The sequence below is a fragment of the Mastigoproctus giganteus genome, chromosome 5 (assembly GCF_048544385.1).
Source record: "Mastigoproctus giganteus isolate SK-2022 chromosome 5, ASM4854438v1, whole genome shotgun sequence".
Taxonomy (NCBI): domain Eukaryota; kingdom Metazoa; phylum Arthropoda; class Arachnida; order Uropygi; family Thelyphonidae; genus Mastigoproctus; species Mastigoproctus giganteus.
This window is the reverse complement of record NC_143579.1, coordinates 203,305,893-203,330,246: the sequence shown is the minus strand read 5'-3', so window position 1 is coordinate 203,330,246 and position 24,354 is coordinate 203,305,893. Positions and strand designations below refer to the sequence as shown.

General features: G+C 37.9%; 1 protein-coding gene across 8 annotated transcripts in view; it reads left to right on the top strand.

Annotated features, from left to right (window-relative positions):
• LOC150086018 (uncharacterized) overlaps nucleotides 1–24,354 on the top strand; it is a 576,308-nt gene that overhangs the window by 407,780 nt on the left and 144,174 nt on the right. For all 8 annotated transcript variants that reach the window (XR_016546983.1, XR_016546988.1, XR_016546987.1 and 5 more), the window contains one exon: nucleotides 15,838–16,099. Coding sequence is in view for 1 of the 8 variants with exons in the window: in XM_090374334.1 (XP_090230460.1) it covers nucleotides 15,838–16,099 (262 nt within the window). In the remaining 7 variants the exon portion in view is untranslated. The remainder of the gene's footprint in view (nucleotides 1–15,837; nucleotides 16,100–24,354) is intronic.

Here is a 24,354-nt window from a genome sequence, read left to right as displayed (position 1 = left end):
TCATAACATCCTTCCTCAGATTCCGGGTTCTACCTCTGGTGTATGATAATCTACGGGAATGAATTTTGTGTTAGTTATTGAATATGTAAACAACTTATATTAAAAACAGCATCTTCCTACTTATGTTTTATCTAGGTCAGGGTATGAACTTTTTGATACTCTCCCGTATTTTTAATGTACTATAGACATCAGAGGAAATTGGGTTATAAAGACAATACTACAGCAGAGATGGACTCAGGAACAAAGATCATCTTCAGGTGCCAGTATGTAATTACCACATTCTTTTTGGCTCATTGCATTGATAGTCATCTGGGATAGATCTCATCCACCCCCAGGTGCCTTTCTTATGTTTAACAACAATTTCTCCTCTACTTTGCTGTCAGTTATTACAAATCCTCTATTCTCTGTTCACGGCTCTAGTTAAGCTATTAGTCTGTGTATCCCAGTTTTCTTCTACAGTAGCATCAGCAAATATTCTTTTACCCCCTTCTATTCAAGTGTATCCCATCCCTGTAAAATTGTCTCTCCTGGTAACAAGTGCAGACAACACTGAGAAAAATTCTACCCCTATGAGCCTTGCACATTCCCTTCAGGGCCAAATTGCTTGACAAACCTCTTGACATGTACTTCCCTCCTGACTCCTCTCTTCCTAACTTGTGACTTTTTACCAACGTTGTCCTGTACTTGTTAAGTAACTCCTCAGATCTTCTATTCTTAATATCATTAGTGCCAACATTGTACAACAGTATCACCTTTTGTACCCTTAATATATATTTCCCTGACAGACAATAGTCACCGCCAATAAATACCTTCGAGATTGTCGCTGTATTGTCTGATGCTCAAGTGTAAGTTCTGGCATTGAGTTGGGTAGCTGAGCTTGATGGGTGCCATCAGAATTCTGAGTTCGCACCTAATTTCTTCACATTCCGCGCACCTAGCATACACAAAGACATCCCCTTTGCTGGATCTTATCCTGTTCTTGAAAGGTCTGCAAACATTTCACAAGTTGCACATTTTGTTAGGCTGTGATACGTTGGAGAATTACTCCCTTCGGTTCTCCCCTGAGCCACAGTACTCCAGCTGCTTTGCTGCTCTAGTCTGGGGCATGATTTACATTGATAATATAATATATAGTACACTGAGTGGACAGAAATCATGGGATACCTACCTAGTAAACGGGTAAGCCCACCCGGATAAGAGCAATTACATGGTGATGCATTGAGTCTGCTAGTTTGCAAAAGCGTTCCACAGGTATTTCCACCCATGTTTGCTGCACCGCTGTCCATAATTCCGTTGCATCCCTGGGTGGAGGATCCAAAGCTCGAAAGGACCTTTTCACAGCATCCCAAAGATGTTCCACAGGGTTCATGTCCGTTGAACGGGGAGGCCATTCCATGGTGGTAAGACCTGCGGAATGCTCTTCAAATCGCATTCTAGTCACCATGGCTCTGTGTGGAGGCGCATTGTCCAGCTGGAAGAGTCCATTGCCCTGTGGTTGCACGATGACCATGAAGGGATGTAGATGGTCTGCAAGGATGGACACGTAACTTGGACCGTTCAGAGATCGTCTAGACATACCAGAGGTCCCAACGTGTGTCATTTGAACACTCCCCAAAACATTACCGACTGTCCACCTGTCTGAGCAGGTCCTTATTGACATGATGGGTGCATAGCTTCATGCGGTTTCTGCCAGACATGCATCCTCCCGTCACTCGAAATAACTGAAAATGGGACTCATCGGACCAGAAGACCCATCTCCAATCATCCACTATCATCCCTCTTTCAAAGTCAGGACTTCCTCCATAGCCAGGCAGGCAGAAGCGGCAGTGCATAGCACATGCTTCTTGATTAGACCGGGGTTTGAGCCTGTGACCACCAAATATGGAGGATGCAGAAAGGTCAGGGAATGACCACCACATATCCCCAAAGCAATATGGCCTTAGTTGCTAATGCTCCTAAAATAAAAAATTTTAAAAAAATAAATAAAATAAATAATAATTAATTTCAAAGTCAGTTAACTCACGACATTTATCCATACTAACATTGAATTACTGTCTACATGACTGCAGTGATGCAGTGTACCTGTATAGCTGCCGTGCTGTGGGTTTGCCCATTAGTGAGTGGGGTGACAGCGTTGCATTGTCCAGGAACCAGGTATCCCATGAATTCTGTCCTTTCAGTGTATAGAATAAATATAATATAATTAACTAATCAATTAATATAGATCTATATATATAGCATTATTAATATAATATAATATAATCAAACAGATTACAATGTGAAAACCAAATATAGTATACTCGCTTTAAAAGGTACAGTTGTTTGGTTGTTACTGGTCAGGGAGATGTGCCACACTGTGCGTAATGTTAGATATTTCTTCGATAATGTGGTGGAGAACTTACTAATGAAGATATAGGTTAATTGGTTGGGCATCAGATATGAAGGCAAGTGAAATGAAAACAAGGATTTTCATTTTACTTAGGAAGTGATGCTTTATTTTTCAAAAAATATATATAAGTTCATGCACTTTTGCCATCTGTATACCAGCTTTTTAATAAAAGTACACTATGGTATACTTCTACAGTAGAGTAGTTAATTCTTCACTGTAGCTGTTTTGGCAGCCATCATACCAATGCAATAAAAAAAATTTGTCACATTTGGGCCACCCAAGAATTAACTTATGTGCCCATGTGTATTATTTCCATAAATTACATATGTTTTGTGGTCAGTTTGCCTTGACAAAGAACCCAAGTTTCCAGGGACAGAGACCTTGCTATCTATGCCTGAGGCTGACTAGCTCAGTCATGTAGTGAAAAAAAACCCATGAATGTTCCTTGAATCATTGACAGGGTTCAGCCCCAGGCCTTTTCCAACTGGTGTGGTGAGGACAGTGATTATACTCACTGTGCTATCCATGCAGACCATACCAGTGCCATAGATAACAGTGGACTGTACAGTTTTAATCTCACAATGTATATACAGTCCATGATGTGTCCCAAATAACCGATGTTATTTGGGACACATCAGGACTAGTGCATTTTGGCCCGATTAAGCAGCTGCCCCAATTATCCAAAGTTTCACGTAAAGAGTTAAAAATACAATGCCACCCCCCCCCCCCTTACAGTTAGTTCACTGCACAATCAAAAAGGTTACAACGAATTCACCATAGTAAAGTACTGTTCACTATACGATGTGTAGTAAGCGCCGGTCATTGCGATCACGTTTGTGAATTGAATTTTAATTTTATTAAACAGCGATTCTAATTAGAGAAAATAGGAGGAATATTATCCACAGGCTATAAAAGTAAAGATATATATTAAGCACAAATTTACCCTTTATTACCTTACCAATTAAAAAATTAGATGATACATGAAAATCGGAAGAATATAAGTGATAATCAGAATAATTAATACGTACTGTAATATGTACATATGAAATACTTGACATTTCTGTTTCACTGATATTTGTGGGTGGGGGTTAAAATTTAAAACAGTAAAAAGATAAGCAATCAATAACAAAGAACATGGCACACACAGATTGCAAGTAACATGATACGTAAAAGTGAGAACGGAGTAACAAGTTACAAAGCTTTAAAAATAGAAATGAAGAGTAGATCTGAAAATTAATTTTTTTTATATGATTGAAGATGTAAACATGTAAACCCATTGAAGATGGACATGTAAACACATTTCACCATAATAACCCACAGAATTCCAGCTGTAGGTATTATCGCAAATTCAGTAAGATCGAGTTTACTGTCCGTTTATATAGATTTCACTAGCAGAAAAGCCCAATAAACAGGTGGCTGCTAATTGTTTTTATTGTTTTATGGTTGTGACCTCCAGAATTTCAACCGAACCACGTGGTACTGTTGGAGACAATTGTAGGGTAATCTCCAGTGCTGCGGTCGCCTACCCCGATTAAACGGCATGCTGTCCCAATTAAGCGAAGTAAACCCTGGCTATTTTCTCGATTGGTTTCTGTTTTTTAAGATTTGCCCCAAATAAACAGCTGCCCCGATTAACTGGTGGTCCAAATAACCGGAATCCACTGTACTAGCATCTGCATATATTATCCCAGGACCTCAGCCTGCCCTTATCCTGCTCATGAAATTCCTCTGGTTGCTGTTGACATCACTGTTTGATGGCTTCCTTTATTTATCATCTGTGTGGATTCATATCCTACTAGATCATGTTTCATTCTACAAAAATGTGAAAATTGTAGGGAAAACTCCAGGATTTACAGAAGGTACTCAGTCACTTCCTAGAGTAGTTTCTGGTTACCATATGTTAAGCTGCATGTGGTCATAAACTGATATGGAAAAAAATGACACTCATTCAAATTGTTTTTAATGACATGTCACAGATTAACTTTGAGGATTTGTGCTTAAATTTGAGATTATTGTTTCCTCTACACACAAAAGGGAAAAACAGCAGTAAGTAGTAGTAGCAGTAAGTAGTAGTAGTAGTGGCATGTGATGTAAGAAAACAAGTGTATGAGCTTATGCAGCATCAGCCAAAAAAAAAAAAAAAAAAAAAATCACACCATTCCCTCCAAATGCCTGTCCAGTTCCTCCTTAAATTTATTCAACCTATCAGCTTCCACAACGACAGATGGAAGTTTGTTCCAGCAATTAATCACCCGCTGGCTAAAGGCAAATTTCCGCACATCTATTCTACATCTGTCTTTTCTTAATTTGAATTTATGCCCCCTTAGGTTTGTAATCTGAACAAGTGGAAGGATCCCATCAGAATTCAGCGTGCTCAACCCATTCAAGGCCTTATATTAGTATTAGTATTTTTTAGTATTAGTATTAGTAACGGCCGCATGGTGCAAGAAAGCCTATGGCTTATGCTGCACCAGCCAAAAAAAAAAAATAAAATAAAAAATAAATAAAAAAAAATAAATCCGACCAAAACAATGATAAAAACAAAAAAATAAAAATAAATAACTAAATAATAATAATTAATAAAATAAAAAATAAATAAAAAGGAAATTAAACCTATCATCCTATGTGCTTCCCTTACCCGAAAGTACTATCCAGATGACCTTTGAATTTCCCCAAACTCTCGGCCTCTACCACCCATGAAGGCAACTTATTCCAGTAATTTATAACTCGCTGGCTAAAATAGAACTTCCTGCAATCCAATCTAAACATTTCCCCCCGTAACTTGAATTTATGTCCCCTAGTTCTAGCATCATTTATAATCTTGAAAATTTTGTCCTCATTCATTTTACTGATGCCTCTCAGAGCCTTAAACACCTCAATCAAATCTCCTCTAAGGTGTCTAGTTTCCAAACTCTGCAACCCACATATTCGAAGTCTTTCTTCATAAGGACGCCCTTTTGCCGATCTCACCAGGCGAGTTACCCTTCTTTGCACCCTTTCAAGAAGCTCGATGTCTTTCTTCAGGTGCGGTCTCCATACTTGAACACAGTATTCCAAGTGTGGTCTAACATAAGCCTTATATAATGGGATTATCACGTCCCTATCTCTACTTGCAAAAGTTCGATAGATCATTGATAGGACACCATGGGCCTTCCTTGCAACCTGTTTACAATGCTCAGAGAATTTCATGTCTGACCGTATCGTAACACCCAAGTCCCTTTCCTCCAGTACTGGCTTTAGTTGAACTCCACCAAGTGAATAAGTTTTTTTGGGATTACTGTTTCCCAGGTGTAATACCTTACACTTTGTTGGATTAAAGCACAGCTGCCATTTTTCTGACCATTCCTGAAGTCTATCTAGGTCTCTCTGAAGAAGCTCAGCTTGACAGTGATCATTAACTACTCTCCCAATTTTAACATCATCTGCAAATTTAGACATCACGCCCTCTATCCCTTCATCAATGTCGTTTATGAAAATTAAAAACAACAGTGGTCCTAATACTGATCCTTGGGGAACCCCACTTCTTACATCAACCCAATCTGAGGAATAGCCATTTATCACAACCCTCTGCCTCCTGCCCTGAAGCCATCCTTCTATCCATCTAAGGATTTTCCCAGTGATTCAACCTGTTCCAGCTTATAAAGCAACCGCTCATGTGGGACTGAGTCAAAAGCTTTGCTGAAATCTAAATAAACAATGTCGAAATTATTCCCTAAATCCAGCTCGTGAGTGACCCTTTCGAAATAGCGAACCAGATTTGTTAAACATGATTTTCCCTTTACGAAACCATGCTGAGTATCCTTGAGAATTTCAATTCGATCCAAATGATCCTGAATTCCACCCTTGATCATTGCCTCCATGATTTTCCCTACTACTGAAGTCAGACTGACAGGTCGATAATTTCCAACTTCACTTTTATATATTTCAATCAGATCACCGCATAGGTGCCTAGTCTCCAGCCACTGCAATTTTCAGAACTTAAGCCTCTCTTGGTAAGAGGATCCCTTCATTCCCCTCACCAATCTTGTTGCCCTTCTCTGTACACGCTCAAGCAAATCTGTATCTTTCCTAAAATCAGGTCTCCTGACCTGTACTCAAGGCATGGCCTGACCATTGCCTTATTTTTTTTATTTTTTTTTTTTTTTGATTTGGTAGTTGTTGGCGCATCGGCTTCTGTGGCCATATTGCACCTGCCAAGGTTTTTGCAGTACTTCGATCCAAGCCCGAGGCGGGAATCGAACCCGCGACCTTTGGGTTGCCGGGCAGGTACTTTACCCACTCGGCTAGCCCGGTCGGCGACCATTGCCTTATACAGAGGGACAATCACCTCCTTTTCCCTGCTAGCAAAATTGCTGTATATCATTGACAAAACCCCATGACCTGCCCTGGCAGCCTGTCTGCATTGCTCAGAAAACTTCATATCCAACTGCACAGTTACCCCCAGGTCTTTTTCATTTTCTACAACCTTAAATGTAGTACCACACAGTTGGTACGTTTCTCTGGGGTTACTTCTACCCATATGCAGTACTTTGCATTTGTCAAGGTTAAACTTCAGTTGCCACTTCTTGGCCCATCTGCCCAAATTATCTAGATCCTGTTGCAGTAGCACACTGCCATTACTGTCATTAATAACCCTGCCAACCTTTGTATCATCTGCAAACTTCGACAGTAAGCTTGATATACCTTCATCAATATCATTGATAAATATACAAAACAACAGAGGACCCAACACCGAACCCTGTGGGACTCCACTAATAACATTAGTCCACGAAGAGCAGCACCCATTAATTACCACCCTCTGTCTTCTCCCATCAACCATCCTTTTTATCCATTGTAGCAACTTACCCTTTATACCATTCTGCTCCAATTTGTACAATAGTCTTCCATGCGCAACAGTGTCAAAAGCTTTCCTGAAATCCAAATATATGATATCAAAATTATTTTTTGCATCCAGTTCCTTTGTAACCACATCATAATATCTTATCAAATTTGTCAGAGAAGACTTTCCCTTCACAAACCCATGCTGTGTCTGAATGATTGCTGCAGTCTTGTCTAGATGATCCTGCAATACATCTTTAACCAGTGGCTCCATTATTTTACCGGGAACAGAAGTTAAACTAACTGCTCTGTAATTACTCGTGTCACCCTTCAATCACCCCCCTTGTGAATTGGTGATATATTTGCACATCTACAGTCCGTGGGGACCTCTCCTGAGTCCAAGGATGCTCTCATAATTATGGCTAAGGGTTTGCTTAGTTGCTTTGCCGCCTCCTTTAATATAACTGGATAGATCCCATCCACCCCAGGTGCCTTTCTTATGTTTAACCTCAACAATTTCTCCTCCACCTTGCTCTCAGTTATTACAAAATCATTAAGCACCCTGCTACAATTTGATAACCTTCTGCCATTTTCAAACCTTAATAACTCCTCATGTGTGAATGTAGATGTAAAATAGTCATTCAGTTTGTTTGCTATCTGAGCAGGATCATCAACAGTGGAACCATCGATATCAAGTGGACCAATCAGATTCATCCCCTTCCTTTTAGAGTTTATATAAGTAAAGAAATCCTTGCTGTTTTTCTTAGCATCTTTTGACAAAGATTTCTCATAATCTGCCTTCGCCTGCCTAACCTCCATTGTGACCTGATTACAGACTAGCTTAGATCTGCCATAGGCTTCTGAGTCGCTTGATAATTTATATGCATCCCATGCATTTTTCTTCTCTGTCACGAGTCTCATTAGTTCATTTGATAACCATTTAGACCTAAATCTTGAACAATATTTCTTAATAGGTATGAAACTTTTAGTAGCATCCACGATTAATTCCTTGAATGCTTCCCACTTAGAATTTACTGTTGGTAACATTGTGAGTTGATCCCACTGTACTCATCTTTACGGAAGCAAAAACCCTTTCCTTTACCCCTGATGGTAATTATATCTTTAAGTAAATCCCACATTGGTACACTGTGATCACTGCCACCTAGTGGTTCCTTTATCTTCCAATTTTTAATACACGAATGATCACTGCTGATAGCCAGATCAAGAGTATTACCCTCTCTGGTTGCCTCTCGAACATGCTGCTGTAGAAAATAATCATCCAATAAATCCAAAAAAGTCTTACTAGTGTGTGAGTGACCATCCCACAAGTTCCAGTCAATATCTGGGAAGTTAAAATCCCCCCATTATAAGACATTCTGATTTCAGATTTTTCTGTACAATAGTTCATTGTACTCATTCGAGTCATTAGGCCTATAACACACTTCTACTCTTATTTTTTCTTTCGCAGTGCTTTTGTCACACCAAACTGACTCAACAGTGCACTGTTCATCTATATCAACTGGATGCACTTCTTTTGATTTTATGTTTTTCTTAATTAACAGCATAACACCTCCTCCCTTCCTATCCTGTCTATCCTTTCTGTACACATTGTACTCCTCAAATTCCAATTCTGTGTTCCTTATATCTGTGTGACACCACGTCTCTGCTATCCCAACAATATCCGCCTTTGATGTCTTGACCAGCACTTCAAATTCATCGAATTTATTTACTATACTTCTAGCATTGGTATACTTGCAAGTATACATGCAAGTATTCATGCACCTATTCTTATTCTTAGTTACCTCTAACACATCCCATATACCCACCTGTTTCACGATCACTGCCATCAGTCCCTGAAACCCCCAGCACCCCTTGCTCCAGGTCGCTACTTCTTCTAATAGAAGTTGTGCAAGAATCACCTTCACCTCTGCCTGCGGCTACTTTTAACCTTTTAGTCTGTGAATCCCCCCCAAGCTAGCAGTTTTCCCACCCACCTAACACTGCTTCTATACCATCAACAAATATTCTTGCATCCTTTCTATTTAAGTGTATCCCATCCCTGTAAAAGCAGTCTCTCCTGTTAACAAGCTCAGACCACTCTGAAAAAAATTCTACTCCTTTCACAGTCTTTCCAGGGCCGAATTGATTGACAAGGCCCTCATCATGTATTCCCTCCTATCGGATCTGGGCAGAATTGCAGACACTTTCAAATTTAACCCTGACTCCCGACTTTTTTTGCAACATTGACCTGTACTTGTTAAGTAAATCTGCAGATCTCCTACTCTTAATGTCATTGGTGCCGACGTGTACAACAATATCACCTTTTATGCCCTTAAAAGATGATATATGCCTTACAATGTCATCAACATTTGCCCATGGCAGACATACCCTGGTCCTGGTCCTGTATGTTCTGGCAGACATACAGGACCAAGGTATGTCTGCCAGGAGTCAATAGAGTCAACAACAATAGCTAGTTCCTTTGGGACCAGTGCATTCTGCCTTGGAGATTGCCGCAGTGTTGCCTGATGCCCAGGAGTGAGCTCTGGTGTTGAGTTGGGCAGCTGAGACCTTGACGGGCCCCTCATATTAATTTCTTTGAGGCCATCTACCCTACACCCTAGTCCCTGTGAGTCAAAGAATAGCATGAGTATAACCTTCCCATAGCTTTCAAAAACCTTGAATTTATTTAGCCATGGTCATATTACCATATGTTACGTCACTTACCCTCTGGTTCATATAGCCTACTTCATGTGTCATCAGAAGTCATGCCTTTCAAGAAGTCATTTTTTTCTCTTCATATCATGTTAGTTGCTGCAGACAGTCCCATTCACAGATATTTTTCTTCATCATTGAGGTACATGTAAACCCACTTGATACAGACGTTACTACACTACACTACCACCTATTGTGGATGATGGTTTCGGCAGACCTGTGGCTGATATCCAGGTCCTTGGCTACATTATCAACTATTGTACACTGATCCACTTCAGTGACGTCTGTCGACATTTTCCTCTATAATAGTTATGTGAGTTTGTCTTGGGTGGATCATCCTGCAGAGTTTTTCCTTTCTCCATGATAATAATTTACCCATTTATACACTCTTGAGTATAATATGCAGTTTCTGGCATACACCTTTTTCAAACAGAGGAAAATATATATTTCTGCTGGAGAAATTGCCTGTGTATGAAGAACATCACCAACTCTCATGCCTGAATGATTATAATGAATTGCAACATAATTAAATTTTGATTATGATATAATTCGTGGAAGATATGTTATCATTTTTGGAGGGGAGTCGATAAGAGTGAAGTAGCAAGAGCAGGAGCTATTACTGTTAAAAAGAAATTGAGACGTGATACAGGTTGAATATCCCTAATCCAAAATGCTTGGGGCTGGGAATGTTTTGGATTTCAGATTTTTTTTCAGATTTTGGAATACATGGCGTGGTGGAGTTGAAGTAAGGTGGAAATAAAATTTAGATTTCATGCAAAATATTCAGTTTTATTTACCAAAAAAAAAAATGTTGGTCTCTGCTTCCAAAAGAATATAAATGCAACAAATGTTAATTCAAAATTCGTATTTCATGTGAAAAAAAATTCATTTTTATTTATTGTCTTGAGAAGGAACATCACAAGCAGTTAAGGGACCAGGAACTGGGGCCTTCAGGGATGAGGACACATTGTGCTGAATAGCCTTTTTAAATGTTTCTTCCAGGGTCATTTGCCTCATTAACAAAGTTTTTTTTTTTAAATTCCCTCTTTTATTTTGTAAATTGACATTATTTCTTGTCCTGTTATAAAAGCACACTGCTCTAGTCCTTCAATGAGTTCATCACGCTTTTTCACCATGTCATCTATAGGCATTTTTACTGCAGTGCTAACAATGTCACTTTTACCATGAGCTCCTCGACTCAAAACCATTTCAGCCATTTCACCATCAGTCATTGAATGAATAGCTGGAGCCTCATTATCAATGTTAAAGACTTCTTCGATATCCACTTTTTCCAGCTTACTGACAGACTCCAAAGGCACTGTTTTTGCACGTGTAACGAGTTCGGACATCTTTTTTTTTTCCAAATCATTAGCTTCTTCATCATCATTACTGAGCTTAATCGCAGGTCTGAGGTCGTACCAGGCATGCATAACTATGTCTTTAGTCACTAAGGTCAAAGTGTTTGCAACAGTATATACGGCATCCTTCAGGTTAAACTCTTAGCCATAATTTTGAAAGCATCCTTGGACTCGGGGGAGGTACCCATGAACTACAGTTGTGCAAATGTCCCCAATTCACAAAGGGGACAAAGGGCTTCACGAGTAATTACAGATCTGTTAGTTTGACTTCTGTTCAAGGGAAAAATGAAGCCACTGGTTAAGGAAGAAGTGCAGGATCATCTGGACAAGACTGCAGTTATAGTTCAGACACAGCATGGGTTTGTAAAGGGGATGCCTTGTCTGAGAAATTTGATTGGATACTATGATGTGGTCACAAAGGAACTGGATGCAAAAAATAATTTTGATATATACTCGGATTTTAGAAAAGCTTTTGATATTATGGCAAACGGGAGACTACTGTACAAATTGGAGCATTAAGGGCAAGTTGCTACAATGGATAAAGGGATTGTTGAGTGGGAGAAGACAGAGAGTGGTTATCAATGGACACTGCTCTTCATGGACTAATGTTATTAGTGGATTCCCCCAGATTTCAGTGTTGGGGCCATTGTTGTTTTCGGTATTTATAAATGATATTGAAGAAGGTATATCAGGGTTAATGTCTAAATTTGCAGACGATATGAAGGTTGGCAGGGTTGTTAATGACAGTAATGATAGTACGCTACTGCAAGAGTAGCTTACTCAACTTTTCCAGGATCTGGAAAACTTGAGCAAATGGACTGAGAGATTGTAACTGAACTTTAACATTGACAAATGTAAAGTATTGCATATGAGTAGCAGTAACCCCAAAATAACATATCAAGTGGGTGGTACTACACTCAAGGTAGTGGAGAATGAAAAGGACCTGGGGGTAATTGTGCAGTCAGAGTCAGATATGAAGTTTTCTGAGCAGTGCAGACAGGCTGCAAGAGTAGCTTATGGTGTCTTCTCAATGATATACAAAAATTTTTCCAGGGATAAGGAGGTGATTGGCCCCTTGTATAAGGCAGTGGTCAGGCCACACATTGAGTGCTGCATACAATTCTTGGGGCCTCATTTTAGGAAAGATGTAGAGCTGCTGGAATGAGTACAGAGAAGGGCATCGAGATTGAGCGGAACAAAAGGGTTGGTTTTACAAGAAAGGCTTAAGTCCTGCAAATTGCAGCTTCTGGAGGCTAGACACCTACAAGGTGATCTAATTGAGGCGTATAAGACCTTGAATGGTTTGAGCAAGCTCAATGCTAATGGGATCCTTCCTCTTGCTCAGGTTACTCGTTTGAGGGGGCATAAATTCAAATTGAGGAAAGACAATTGTAGAATAGATGTGCGAAAATTTACCTTTAGCCAGCAGGTCGTTGATAGTTGGAACACTTCCATTTGTTGTAGTGGAGGTCAACAATTTAAATAAGTTCAAGGCAGAACTAGACAAACATTTGGAGGTAATGGGAGGTGTGTGTGTGTGTGTGTTTTTTTTGGCTGATGCTATATAAGCTTGCTTTCTTGCATCATATGTCTTTGCTAATGCTAACTCCTTCTGGAAACTTTCCAAACCCATGCCTCTGTTCACTGCTGCCCGCACTGTTCAAGAAAGTGTTTTTATATTTACACTTCATTAATCTAAGGATACCCTGGTCACATGGCTGAATTAATGGTCATGTTTAGGGGTAGTACATGGCATAAATTATTTTTGATGAACATTTCAGCTGGAGGATGAGCAGAACAGTTGTGAAGAAATAACAAAATCTTGCAGTCATTATCCAGTCCATCTTCCCTGCAGTGAGTACAAACTGCTGGTAAAAAATGTTTGTGAAACCAATCAGAAAAGATGGTCCTGGTGATCCATGCCTTTTTATTAGCATAATAATGGACTGGTAAGAAATTCACTCCTTTAAAACAGCGAGGATGCAAGTTTGTTGAAAATGTCAAAAAAAAAACTGATATACCTGGGATCAGTGACAAGGAGAGGAAGCATTTAAGTTTTTCTATAGAACAGAAAGTTAATCTTTTGAAGAAACTTGGCAGCAGTGTAAGTGTGAGATGTCTAAGTGTGGTCATTCCAACTCCAAATGCCACTTCCACAGTGGTGTTTGGTGTTGGAATGACCACCATCCACAACCTGAAGAAAGAGAGGGATAAACTGTTCAAGTTCTAAGCTGAAAGGGATGAACAGAAGTTAATAAAAATAGAAAAACACTGCATAAAGCTATTTTGAAAGAGTGGATCTGTCAGCATCACAGTGAACACGTGCCACTAACTGGTCAGCTGATCATGGAACAAGCAAAGGTTTATCATAAAAGAACTGAAAATTGAAATGAACTGTGAATATTCAACAGGCTAGTTACAGAAATTTAATAAAAGACACAGTATTAAATTTTAAAAGATTTGTGGTGATTAAGCATCTGTTGATCACGAGGCAGCAGTGAAATTCTTTGACGAGTTTGCCAAGGTCATCACTGATGAAAATCTGACGACAGAACAAGTCTATTATTATTATATGGCTAATAATAAGTATGGTAAATCCCAAGCCAAGTTCATGGCAAGCGACAGGTGGTTTAATTATGATGTGTTGGAAAAATCCCTTCTAGATCTCCACAGCCCTCAACTTCCACAGTGGCGTGCTTATCAGCTGGTGAGTTAATTCTGGCAATGATGCTCGAAAGGTAAAACTTGCTGACATACCTGTCTACACTCTCTTTTTGTAATTTTTTAATTATAAAAATTTTTTAATTTTGTACACTTTGTAATTTTTCCTCCGCATGAGATAAAAAAATTGAAATTGAATAAATAATTCTATTTACATGTTCGTTGAACATTTCTTTTTTGCTTCAATCAAATTTGTGAGTGCTGCATAAACATTTAGGGAAATTCCGACTTACGTAGAGGTCTGCAGACCACAACCCATACCTTAATCGGGGAGTGGCAGGTAGCTGTATTTCAAACAATTGTACAAAATCCTTTATTGTGTGGAGTGGAAACCTGGACTTCGAATAGGCGAGGGGGAAAACAAATTGCTCTCCACAAAAATGGATTTTTGTAGACGCTCAACAAGAACTTCTAGAAGAGACTGAAAACAGAATGAAGACATAAGAGTAAATGGAAGTGAAAAAAGAATATTTCTACTAGCGAAGAAAAGTGTTTAACTTAATATGAAAATGTAAAATGGATGCAAGAAACCAGATATCCAAAGGCTATCCTGGAATGGGTACCTCCAGACAGAAGGAGAAGAGGAAGATCTAGGAGGACATGGATGGATGGAGTATTGGAGCACATGGCATCCAGAGGCTTAACTGACCAAGACACCTTGAACTGCCCTTTGTGGTGAGAAAAAATTCCTACCAAAAAATAAATTATAGGCTGAGGAACCCATTGTAAATGGAAACACTCCTCTTAAAGAAGAAGAATGAATTTTGATTTAATTGTGATACAAGGTTATATAAAGGTGAGAAATATCATTCAGCTTGACCAATCATACCTCACCTATACTAATAAAATCAAATTTTGACTGTAGTAATAAATCTACAAATTTAACAGATTTATTTAAAATCCTCCAAGCATTCTAAAAATATAATAAAATTATATGATATCTAAGAAACTTCTGGCTGGAGCCAAACTTAAACTAAAAATTATCTAAAAATGTATTTTACAGAACAAACCTTAACCTCTCTTCCCTTAATGAATGGAATGCAACAGATTTAGTGCTTTCAATTTATGATACATGAAGTTGTGAAACTGAATAATTGAAAGAAAAAAACTTGATATTAAGCTATAAATGAAATAAAAAATGTATTTTAGACTACTAAACAGCAGAACATAAACTATAAAAGTAGCACAGCTGCAGAGAACTATCTATGCAGTATACAACAGTGTCTTCTGTTCATTGAGCCATCTAACATGCTGGACAAGAAGGCAATATTTCCAACCCTCTTGACTACAAAAATCAACATTTTCTTTTTTCAGGATAATGTTTCTTGTTATACTGCAAATGCTGTATGAGAAAGAGAATTTAAACTTTTTTTGACCTCATTCTCATAAAAGCCATTCTGGGATTTTTGGAGATTTATTTTGAACTTTACAGTTATGAAACTGTCATGGGTTAGATCATTCTGGAAAGAAGAATGGCAGGGACTGTTCTGGTGAGCTGTCCAGGTGTTACTTATAAGCACTTATCAACAGATGTAAGCTGTCATCACTAAAACAAGATATAATTTCATACTAGTAAGGCATTTGTGACTGTGTGATTGGCACATTATAGCCTAGGTTGCTGTTATGCCAGTAAACCCAAAACCAAACCAAAATTGTGACTATGATTGTAAGAGTATTATGTAATAAGGTAGTGCACAAAATTTTTTGACAAAAGTATATAGTAAAACCAAATTTAATGTTTTGCTTTTTTTTTTTTTTTTTTTCTCCCCCTTAAATTATAAAAACCACATTTCTTATCTCCATTTTGTTTTATCAGAAAACTTTTTTGTCTTTCTACAGAGTGTTCAAACCCCTACTCCACCTGCAGCACCCATACCTTCTCAGTCTGTACCAACATCTGTACTTCCTCCTCCAAGACCACATACACAGAGTCCGATAGTGGCAGTGCCTCCACAACCTCAAGTACTTACTGGTGTAGGACAACATATGTTTGCTCCAGTCACTCCACAGTATGTAATGCCAGGAACTCCAATTTCTGTACCAATAAATCCCTCATTTCCTCCTGGAGCATCAATGGCACAGCCTCCAAGGTTTAGGAAAGGTATGTTTGTTTAGTATAATGTATTTTCCCTTCTCTTTCTCTTTTTTTCCCCACCCCTTTCAGTATATTAGCATCAATATTATAACTAAAATTATATTCTTAGGAAGGAACCGCTTCTCTACATAGAAAGTAAATAAAGTTTAATATAAAAAATGACTGTGGGATTATGGGATAGTTAAAAAAACAAAAAAACTTCCCACTATGTTAAAAATAAGTGGGTTTTTTTTGTCACTTAACTTGACTTAATTTAAATTGCTGCTCTCTTTGAGGTGCAGGCTGAAAGGGCAGCCAGGCTGGGATCCTGATTACTTAGGCACTCGAACCCCAGCATTATAATGGTGTTGAGGTGCCCAACTCTATTGGTTGCTGGCAGCTACTCTCCTGGCTACCACTTTGTAATCAGTGGAGACCCTTGGGCACCACATGATGTGATTTATGGCAGAGGTGTGACTATTTATTCGCACTCTCTTGTCACTGTAGAACTATTGCTTGGCAGGAAGTTGTAATTAGTGATTGTACCGTGCTTTTTTGTTTTATTTTGAAAGCCAGGCTGTGCTGAAAAAATACACTAGGCCTCCTTAGAGTGTCTCCTCCTACCACACCATTTGATGTTAAATTGCTGTTTGACTCTCAAGTTAGGAACATATTCCTTGCCTGTACAGAGGAAAGCAACATCACTCATGCATTCCACATTCACTGATTTGGACCTCCAGTTTACATTACAAGAGATCAGGGAGGGTTCCATTGGTTGCAGGATTGTTTATAGTTTATTGGCTTTTACCAGTGATGCATTCTGCTATTTGACAAACCTCACAACCATTTTCACCAACCCATAATAATACAGAAAAGTAAATGTGAGTATTTTCAGCTTCATGCACTTTTCCAGAAACTCAGTAGTTGCATCTCACAGGTGCTGCAATTGCACAGAAATTCCTTGTGACCTAAACTACTCTGGTGCTGTCATGTAGGGTGGGGGGCTGGAATAATATAATAGGGTTGCTGTTGCCAGCAGGTTTTTTGACAAACCCATATGCTGATTGGTGCTTCTTAGATATATAAAGGAAAGGTGTTGTCCTGCTCCAACTTGAGGGTGAAACTTAACCTTGTGTCATTAATACCTTCATAGGAAGTGCAGTTGTTACAAGTATAATCCTTCTTGTTTAGGAAAGGCCCGAGTTTGAATCCTGTTGGGATAAGAGAGTTTTTATGTGCTTTTTTCACACCATGACCACAACCTGAGTTTTTATTCCAGCACTGCAGGGTAACCAGCCATAGAATATACGTAATTTACAGCAGTAGTATACTGATGCCCCATGGCCTTAGTTGTCTTAAAATAAAGCAACAGTAATAATGTATGCAGTGCATTACATTTCAGGCTATGGTTCATTTCCCCCCCCCACTTTATAGTTATCTTGTTATTAATTAATTAATTATTAAGATTATAACTTTATGGCACATTAGTAAAACTCTGTAGTTCTACTAAGCGATTCAGTTTAATTACAATATTTACTACTTTTTTATACCTCTCTCTCTCTCTCTCTCTCTCTCTCTCTCTCTCTCTCTCTCTGTGCATGCATGTGCATTGTATAAGCTTTAGACAGTTCATGCATGCTTTGCTTGCATGAACACTAAAGCTAACAAATATTGCAATTACATTTAATATATGAATTTCAAAATTTCATGAATCTATCCATTGGGAATCAAGTTTCTTATGGATGGACTGACAGTATAGACAATAGGTGCTTATACATATGCACACATGCCTAAAAACAAACAAACAGTACATTAATGTGGGAGTGAAATGTGTACAAATACTCCTTAATTTATGGTCCCAGATCAGAAATATATCATATATATATATATATATATATATATATATATATATATATATATATATATATATATATTTCACACACTACTTAAATGTGCAGTGAGTGACAACATCCTGTGACATAGGACTCCACTCAGAACTAAAAATATGACTGTCCTGCCATTCAGTATTCCAAGTATTTTTGCTAACAGAATATGTCATATTGAAATCTTGATAAATTGTTTCACAGTTCATCAAGATTTCAACATTAGTTTTGAAGTCCTGTGTATAATGATCCTTACAGTCTCCTTTCTGAATTTACTGACCTTTCGATGTGGACAAATGTAGTTTTAAAAGTGAATGCTAAATAAAAGAGACACTAGAAGTCTTTTCATTTTGTCATGGGTACAGACTCAAAGTGACAATTAACTGTTTTATGTTGTGTAGTAAAAATTAATCAAAAATCTGGCATGATTCTTGTACTGCATATAAAGCAAATTATAATACAGAAAAACCTCAAAACAATAACAGGATCAAGTTTGGTGACCTTTAGCTGCATTTCATTGGTGTAAAGAACAAAGTGCATAACATTCCGGAAACTTGTATGGTTTCAGGAACAGTCTCAGAAGGATTTCCACTTAATATTACGAAAATTAGTTATCTGATTAACGATGTGTTGGCCCATACTTCTAAATGACAACTTCTTCCTGTCTAAACTTCTTACATTTGCCATAATAGTCCAAATGTGAATTTAAAAAGCATTTTTGGTTCTTGGATAAAGAAGTTCAAGGTAAGAGATTTCTTAACATTAAATATACATACGATTCACAATGCTTTCCAAAAAAGGACTTGAAAAATAGGGTAGTAATACATATTTAATAACTTCAGTAGAGAAATGTTTCAATGATTGGCCTTTATGGTGGAAGGATTTCTAGGAATTTCAGAATAAATTGGTGAATAACTCTTTAACCAACATCTCAGTACTTCTTAGAACAATAGAATGCTTTTAAAAAATACTTTAAGTATAAATATATCAAGAAAAAATTAAGTGCAGGATGCAGAGAAAGTAGTGAAAGTTAAATTGTATGTTTTCAGATAAACTTTTGGATGATGCTAATTACACATTATAAAAGCATTGCAGAAAATTATTTCGAAGGCTCTAAATTGGCGCAGTAGGAGTACACAAGGTATGATAGGAGTTATAAAAACCAATAAAGAAACCAATGAAGAAAAAAAAAAAAAGGCTGTTGGTGATAGAGATTCAAAACTTGGTTTTCTCTTTCACTCTCAGGGTTACTTTTCTTCCAAACAGTTGTTCACTCTGTACAAATCACAAATCTGCCCTAGCATGGAATATTGTTCCCACATCTGGAGCGGTGCCCCCAAAACCTCTCTCAGGCTTCTAGATTCCATTCAGAAGAGGGCCGTTAGGTTAATTAATGAGTCATCTCTAATAGAGTCTCTCCACACGCTGTCTAATAGACTGCTGCATGCCTTTTCTGCAGATACTTCCATGGGCACTGTTCTTCTGAATTGGCTTCTCTAATTACCACTCTCTTTCAAAACAATCCGAACACATGCCGCCACCAGCCAACATCCATTTACCGTCCAACTTCAAACTCACAGAACCAACTTTTCATCATCCTTGTTTATTCATTCAACTGCCGTTTTCTGGAACAACCTTCTTTCATATGTATTTCCTGAAAATTACAGTCTACAGAAGTTCAAGTCTAACGTCAACAGATATCTTCTTTCATCTTTTCAACCTCCAATCCAAGCCAAGCACGGTACTAAGTACTATAAGTTCTAATACCGCTCGTGTTTGGCGTTTTCATTTAAAAAAAAAAAAAAAAAAAAGAGAGAGAGAGAGAGAGAGAAAGAAACTCAAGAAAAGGAGACATTGTAATTACTAATTGCCTTGATAAAAACAAAAGTTAGACCTTTTAAGGAAATTAATTATTCGTTGCATTTTATATATACACCGATGAGCCAAAACATGTCTAGCAAGTCGTTATGCAAATCAATGTCTGTTCCAATATTCCCTGTCAGAGACCTGGTAATTTGGAATCTCCTCTTTTCAATCTTCTCTGGCTTAAAATCTCTCTACCTCATTCTGTCAAATTCATATGTTGTCTCTACCGTTCTCCCAACTCCACTAATCACTTGGAGCTCTTTGACTTCCTCTCTTTGCAACTTGACTTTCTCGACTCCAACTCTCTTAACAGTGATGTAATTTTCCTTGGTGATTTTAATGTTCATAACTCCAGCTGGCTTCCATTTTCTAGTCACACCGATCCAACTGGTTGAGATGCTGAGGCTTTTGCAACTACTAATGATCTCGCACAGATTGTTCATTTACCTACTAGAATACTGGACAATCCTAACCATATAGCCAACACGCTTGATCTTTTTCTCACAAACAACCCCTCTAAGTACACAGTCGAAGTGAGTGGTCCTTTAGGCACCTAAGGTCACAACTTGGTGATTCTCTCTTCTCTGATGGAGCTTTTAACTCATGGCTATTCCCAACTTTGTGTTGTTTGGCATTACAAGAATGCAAAATGGGATTACCTGCGAGATTTCTTCTCTTCTTTTCCTTGGTCGGATTACTATTTCAAAACTTCTGATGTCAACATTTGCTCAGATCGTATCAGTGAAATTATTCTTGTAGTAATGGAATCCTTTATTCCACACTCCACTTTAAAATCTCAACCTTTATCTAAACCTTGGTTTTCCAATAAATGAGTTAAGGCTGTTCAAGAGAAGAATGATGCATATCATAATTGGCTTGGTTCCAATTCTTCAGTTTTATTTCCTGTCTACACCAAAGCTCACAACAGTTGTAAAGCAGTTATTAATCAGTCCAAACTAGATTTTGAATAGGCTAATAGTAGGAAACTTGCTTCTTGCCCTAATTGTAGCCAAGCATTCTGGTTTCTTACCAAAGCTATTGGCTGCAACTTTTGCCCATCTGTGCACCAAAACCAGATGCTTCTGTTGTCACTTCATCCAAAGATAAAGCTGACCTACTAGCATCCCATTTTTCTTCCGACTCATGTATTAATGAATTTGGTAAAACACCTCACACCATTCCCGACACGTTCCATTCAGTGCATTCTGGGGTCTTCCGTAAAAAGGATGTCAGAAGGATTTTGATGAATCTTGATGTAAGAAAGCTCCATGTCCTGACGGTATTTTTCCTCTTGTTCTCAAAACCTGCGCTCCTGAATTTAGTCCTGTTCTTCCTTCTGCTTGGAAATTTGCTCATATCCAGCCAGTTCCTAAGAAGAGTGGCGAACCCCTTCTATACAATTATCATCCCATTGCAATTAATTCTACTCTTTCTAAAGTAACCAAGAAATCAATGAACTGCCAACTCTTAAACTACCTAGAAACCTTCTGTCTGATCAACGATCACCAGTATGGATTCCGTCAGTGTTGTTCCACTGGTGATATTATGGCTTATGTTACCCATTTATGGACAAATTCAATGGAAAAGTTCGGTGAAACAAAAGCAGTTGCTCTTGACATCTCAACGGCTTTCGATCGTGTTTGGCATAAAGGTCTTCTAAACAAGCTTCCAGCTTATGGTTTGGCAACTGTTTTTTTTGTAATTGGTTATGAAATTTTCTCTCTGATCACTCACTGAGGGTGATGGTAGATGCCTCTCTATCTTCTCCACTAATGCTGGTGTCCCCCTAGGTTCAGTTTCCCCCACTCTTTTCCTCTTGTATATTAATGACCTTCTTCCATTGACTGGAAATCGTGTCCATAGTTTTGCCAATGATAGCACAATGCAATCAAGTTTCCAGTTTGAGGAACCTTGCCCTGCTCAATCAACTTCAAATTCTCGAATATCCGCTACCAATTCCTTAAATGCTGATCACCAGGTAATTCTCCATTGTGGCAAAGACAACTTAGTTGATTTCAATCCTTCTAAAGCTCAGTCTTGTCTTATATCTCGCAAAAAAGGATTCTTATGCTTATCTTTGGTGAAACTCCGATTTCGAGGCAAGATGATATATCTCTTTTGGGGATTACCCTGACTTCTAATCTCTCTCTCTCTCTCTCTTGGCACAAGCACATTACAAGTACTGCTTCCTCTGAATTTAAAAAACTTTGTTTTCTCTTTCGTTCTCAGTATTGTGTTGGAACAGCAACACAAACCAGAGGCATCTCAACCATGGACCTTACAGGAGTTAATGGATCTGCTGCTTATGTGTTGGTATCAGATACCACAAGACACATTTAGAAATCTTGTAGCGTCAGTGCCTCACCAAGTACAAGCTGTTTTGGCAGCATGTAGATGACCAACATCGTAATAGGTAGGTGGTTATAATGTTTTGGCTCATCGGTGTGTATATATATATGGAACAGTACTACTTTATATTGTTACAGTTTTAGTATTATAATGGGTGAATGATTCAAGGAAAAGGGGCTTTTTCTACATCTGATATGAAATCAGAATCTCTCTCGCACACGCGCGCGCGCACACACACACACACACACACACACACACACACACACACACACTGTGATCACTCAATTGTGACCGCCCACCTAATACAGTATTAGGCCAGCATTCGCACACAATAACACTGGCCAGCAACAATTTCCTCCGTGATATAATTTTGACAGATTCCTATGACATATGTTCGAAAACTCAGATATATGCTTAAAAAGTTCTCATCACCCTCAGTTTTCAAATATCATAGGTCAATGAACGAAAACCAAGACCTGTCATTAAAGCTTAATTTCCTGCATTCCCATATTGACTTTCTTCCTGAAAACTTGGAAGCGATCTCCTATGAACATGATGAAAAGTTTCACCAAGATTTCTTAAGTGGAAAAAAGATACCAGGGAAAATGGAATCCAAATACTTTTGCAGACCACTGTTGGAATCTTATACAGGAGACACCAATGGACAATTATAAAAAGCAAAACACAATAAAATCAGTGTTTTGTTATCAGGTAAACATTTTTATAAATCGAATTGGTTAACAGACCCATTGTTCAATATTTAATAGTGTATGTAGCATTTTATTTAGTAGTTTTTTTTGTTGTTGTTTTTTTTTATTTAGTTCAGTATTTAGTACTGTATGTAATACAAAAATTCAAGAAATTCTGTATTTTCTTGAATTTCTTCTAAAATTCTGTATTCTGGCCAATTCTGAAAAATAATCATTAATCATATCCCTCTCCCTCCTCTCTTGCAGCCATCTCTAAGTATCTTATCTGTAACCTCTCATGCTGGACAGTACCAAAGTTTTGCTAAAGTCCATATAAACAATTTCAGAATTATTTTCTACATCCAACTCATTAGTGACCCTGTTGAAATAATTAACCAGATTTGTTAAACAATATTTTTTACTTTACAAAATATGCAATTTCCTTTAGAATACACTTTTGTCTTGCCCCTGTACTGCATTATCAATCACTTCCATAAGTTTTCCTACCACTAAAGTCAACTCAGACTAATTATTCTGTAGTAACCAACTTCTTCAATCTAAAAGAATCTCCATTGAGGCTAATGATGATCTCATAATTAATCATAATGGTTCAGTGCACACTCTCTCATCTTTTTTTAAATTACTGGGTGTATGCCATCAGCTTCAGGAGTAGTACTTGCCTTTAGGATTAAAAGTTATTTCTAATAAACAGCCTTCTGTAATTTCATTATTACATATTTAATATTACTCAGCTTTACTTAGCACAGTTTCTCCTGACATGTAGGGCCTTTCGTTTGTAAAGTTTAAGCATTAATTTGCTTCTAAAACTAGTAAATTCTGTAGAATAATCATTGATTGCATCCCTCTCTCTTCCTTCAATTCATCAGCAACATTAGATAGGTTATTTGAGACTTTCTCATATCTATTACATAAGGCTCTGATCTGATTGGAAGTGATTTGTTCTTTAATTCTTTGACTTCACATAAATAAAAATCCCCTTGTTGCTTGTTCTGTTAGTCTGTGATTTCTAATACTCGGCCTTCACCAGCCTCTCCTTTTTTTTATGATACCACTATTAGTTAACTTATTGCTGTTGCAGACTTTGTTTTGTTTCACTAATCATTAACTTAACCATACCATCTTTTTTCTGTTTTATACTGGACGGCTCCTTATGTTCTTAATTGTATTTATGCATTTGTGGCTTCTATGACATTATTATAATGAAAAGTACTTAAGCTTATAACAGCTACAAATTTATTTGTAGTAGTGCCACATAAAAGGTTAGCTGGCAAAAGCAGATTATGAGAAATCACAGGCAAAGAGAGCGAAGAGTGGGAATAAGGAATTCTTCACATATATAAATGCAAAGAAGAGAAGGACAAATCAGATCAGACCTTTATGTAATGGATGTGGGATAGTAGTATTAGATACCCCAGCAGATGTTGCAGATGAACTCAACAGTTACTTTGCATCAATATGTACAGAAGCAAAACCT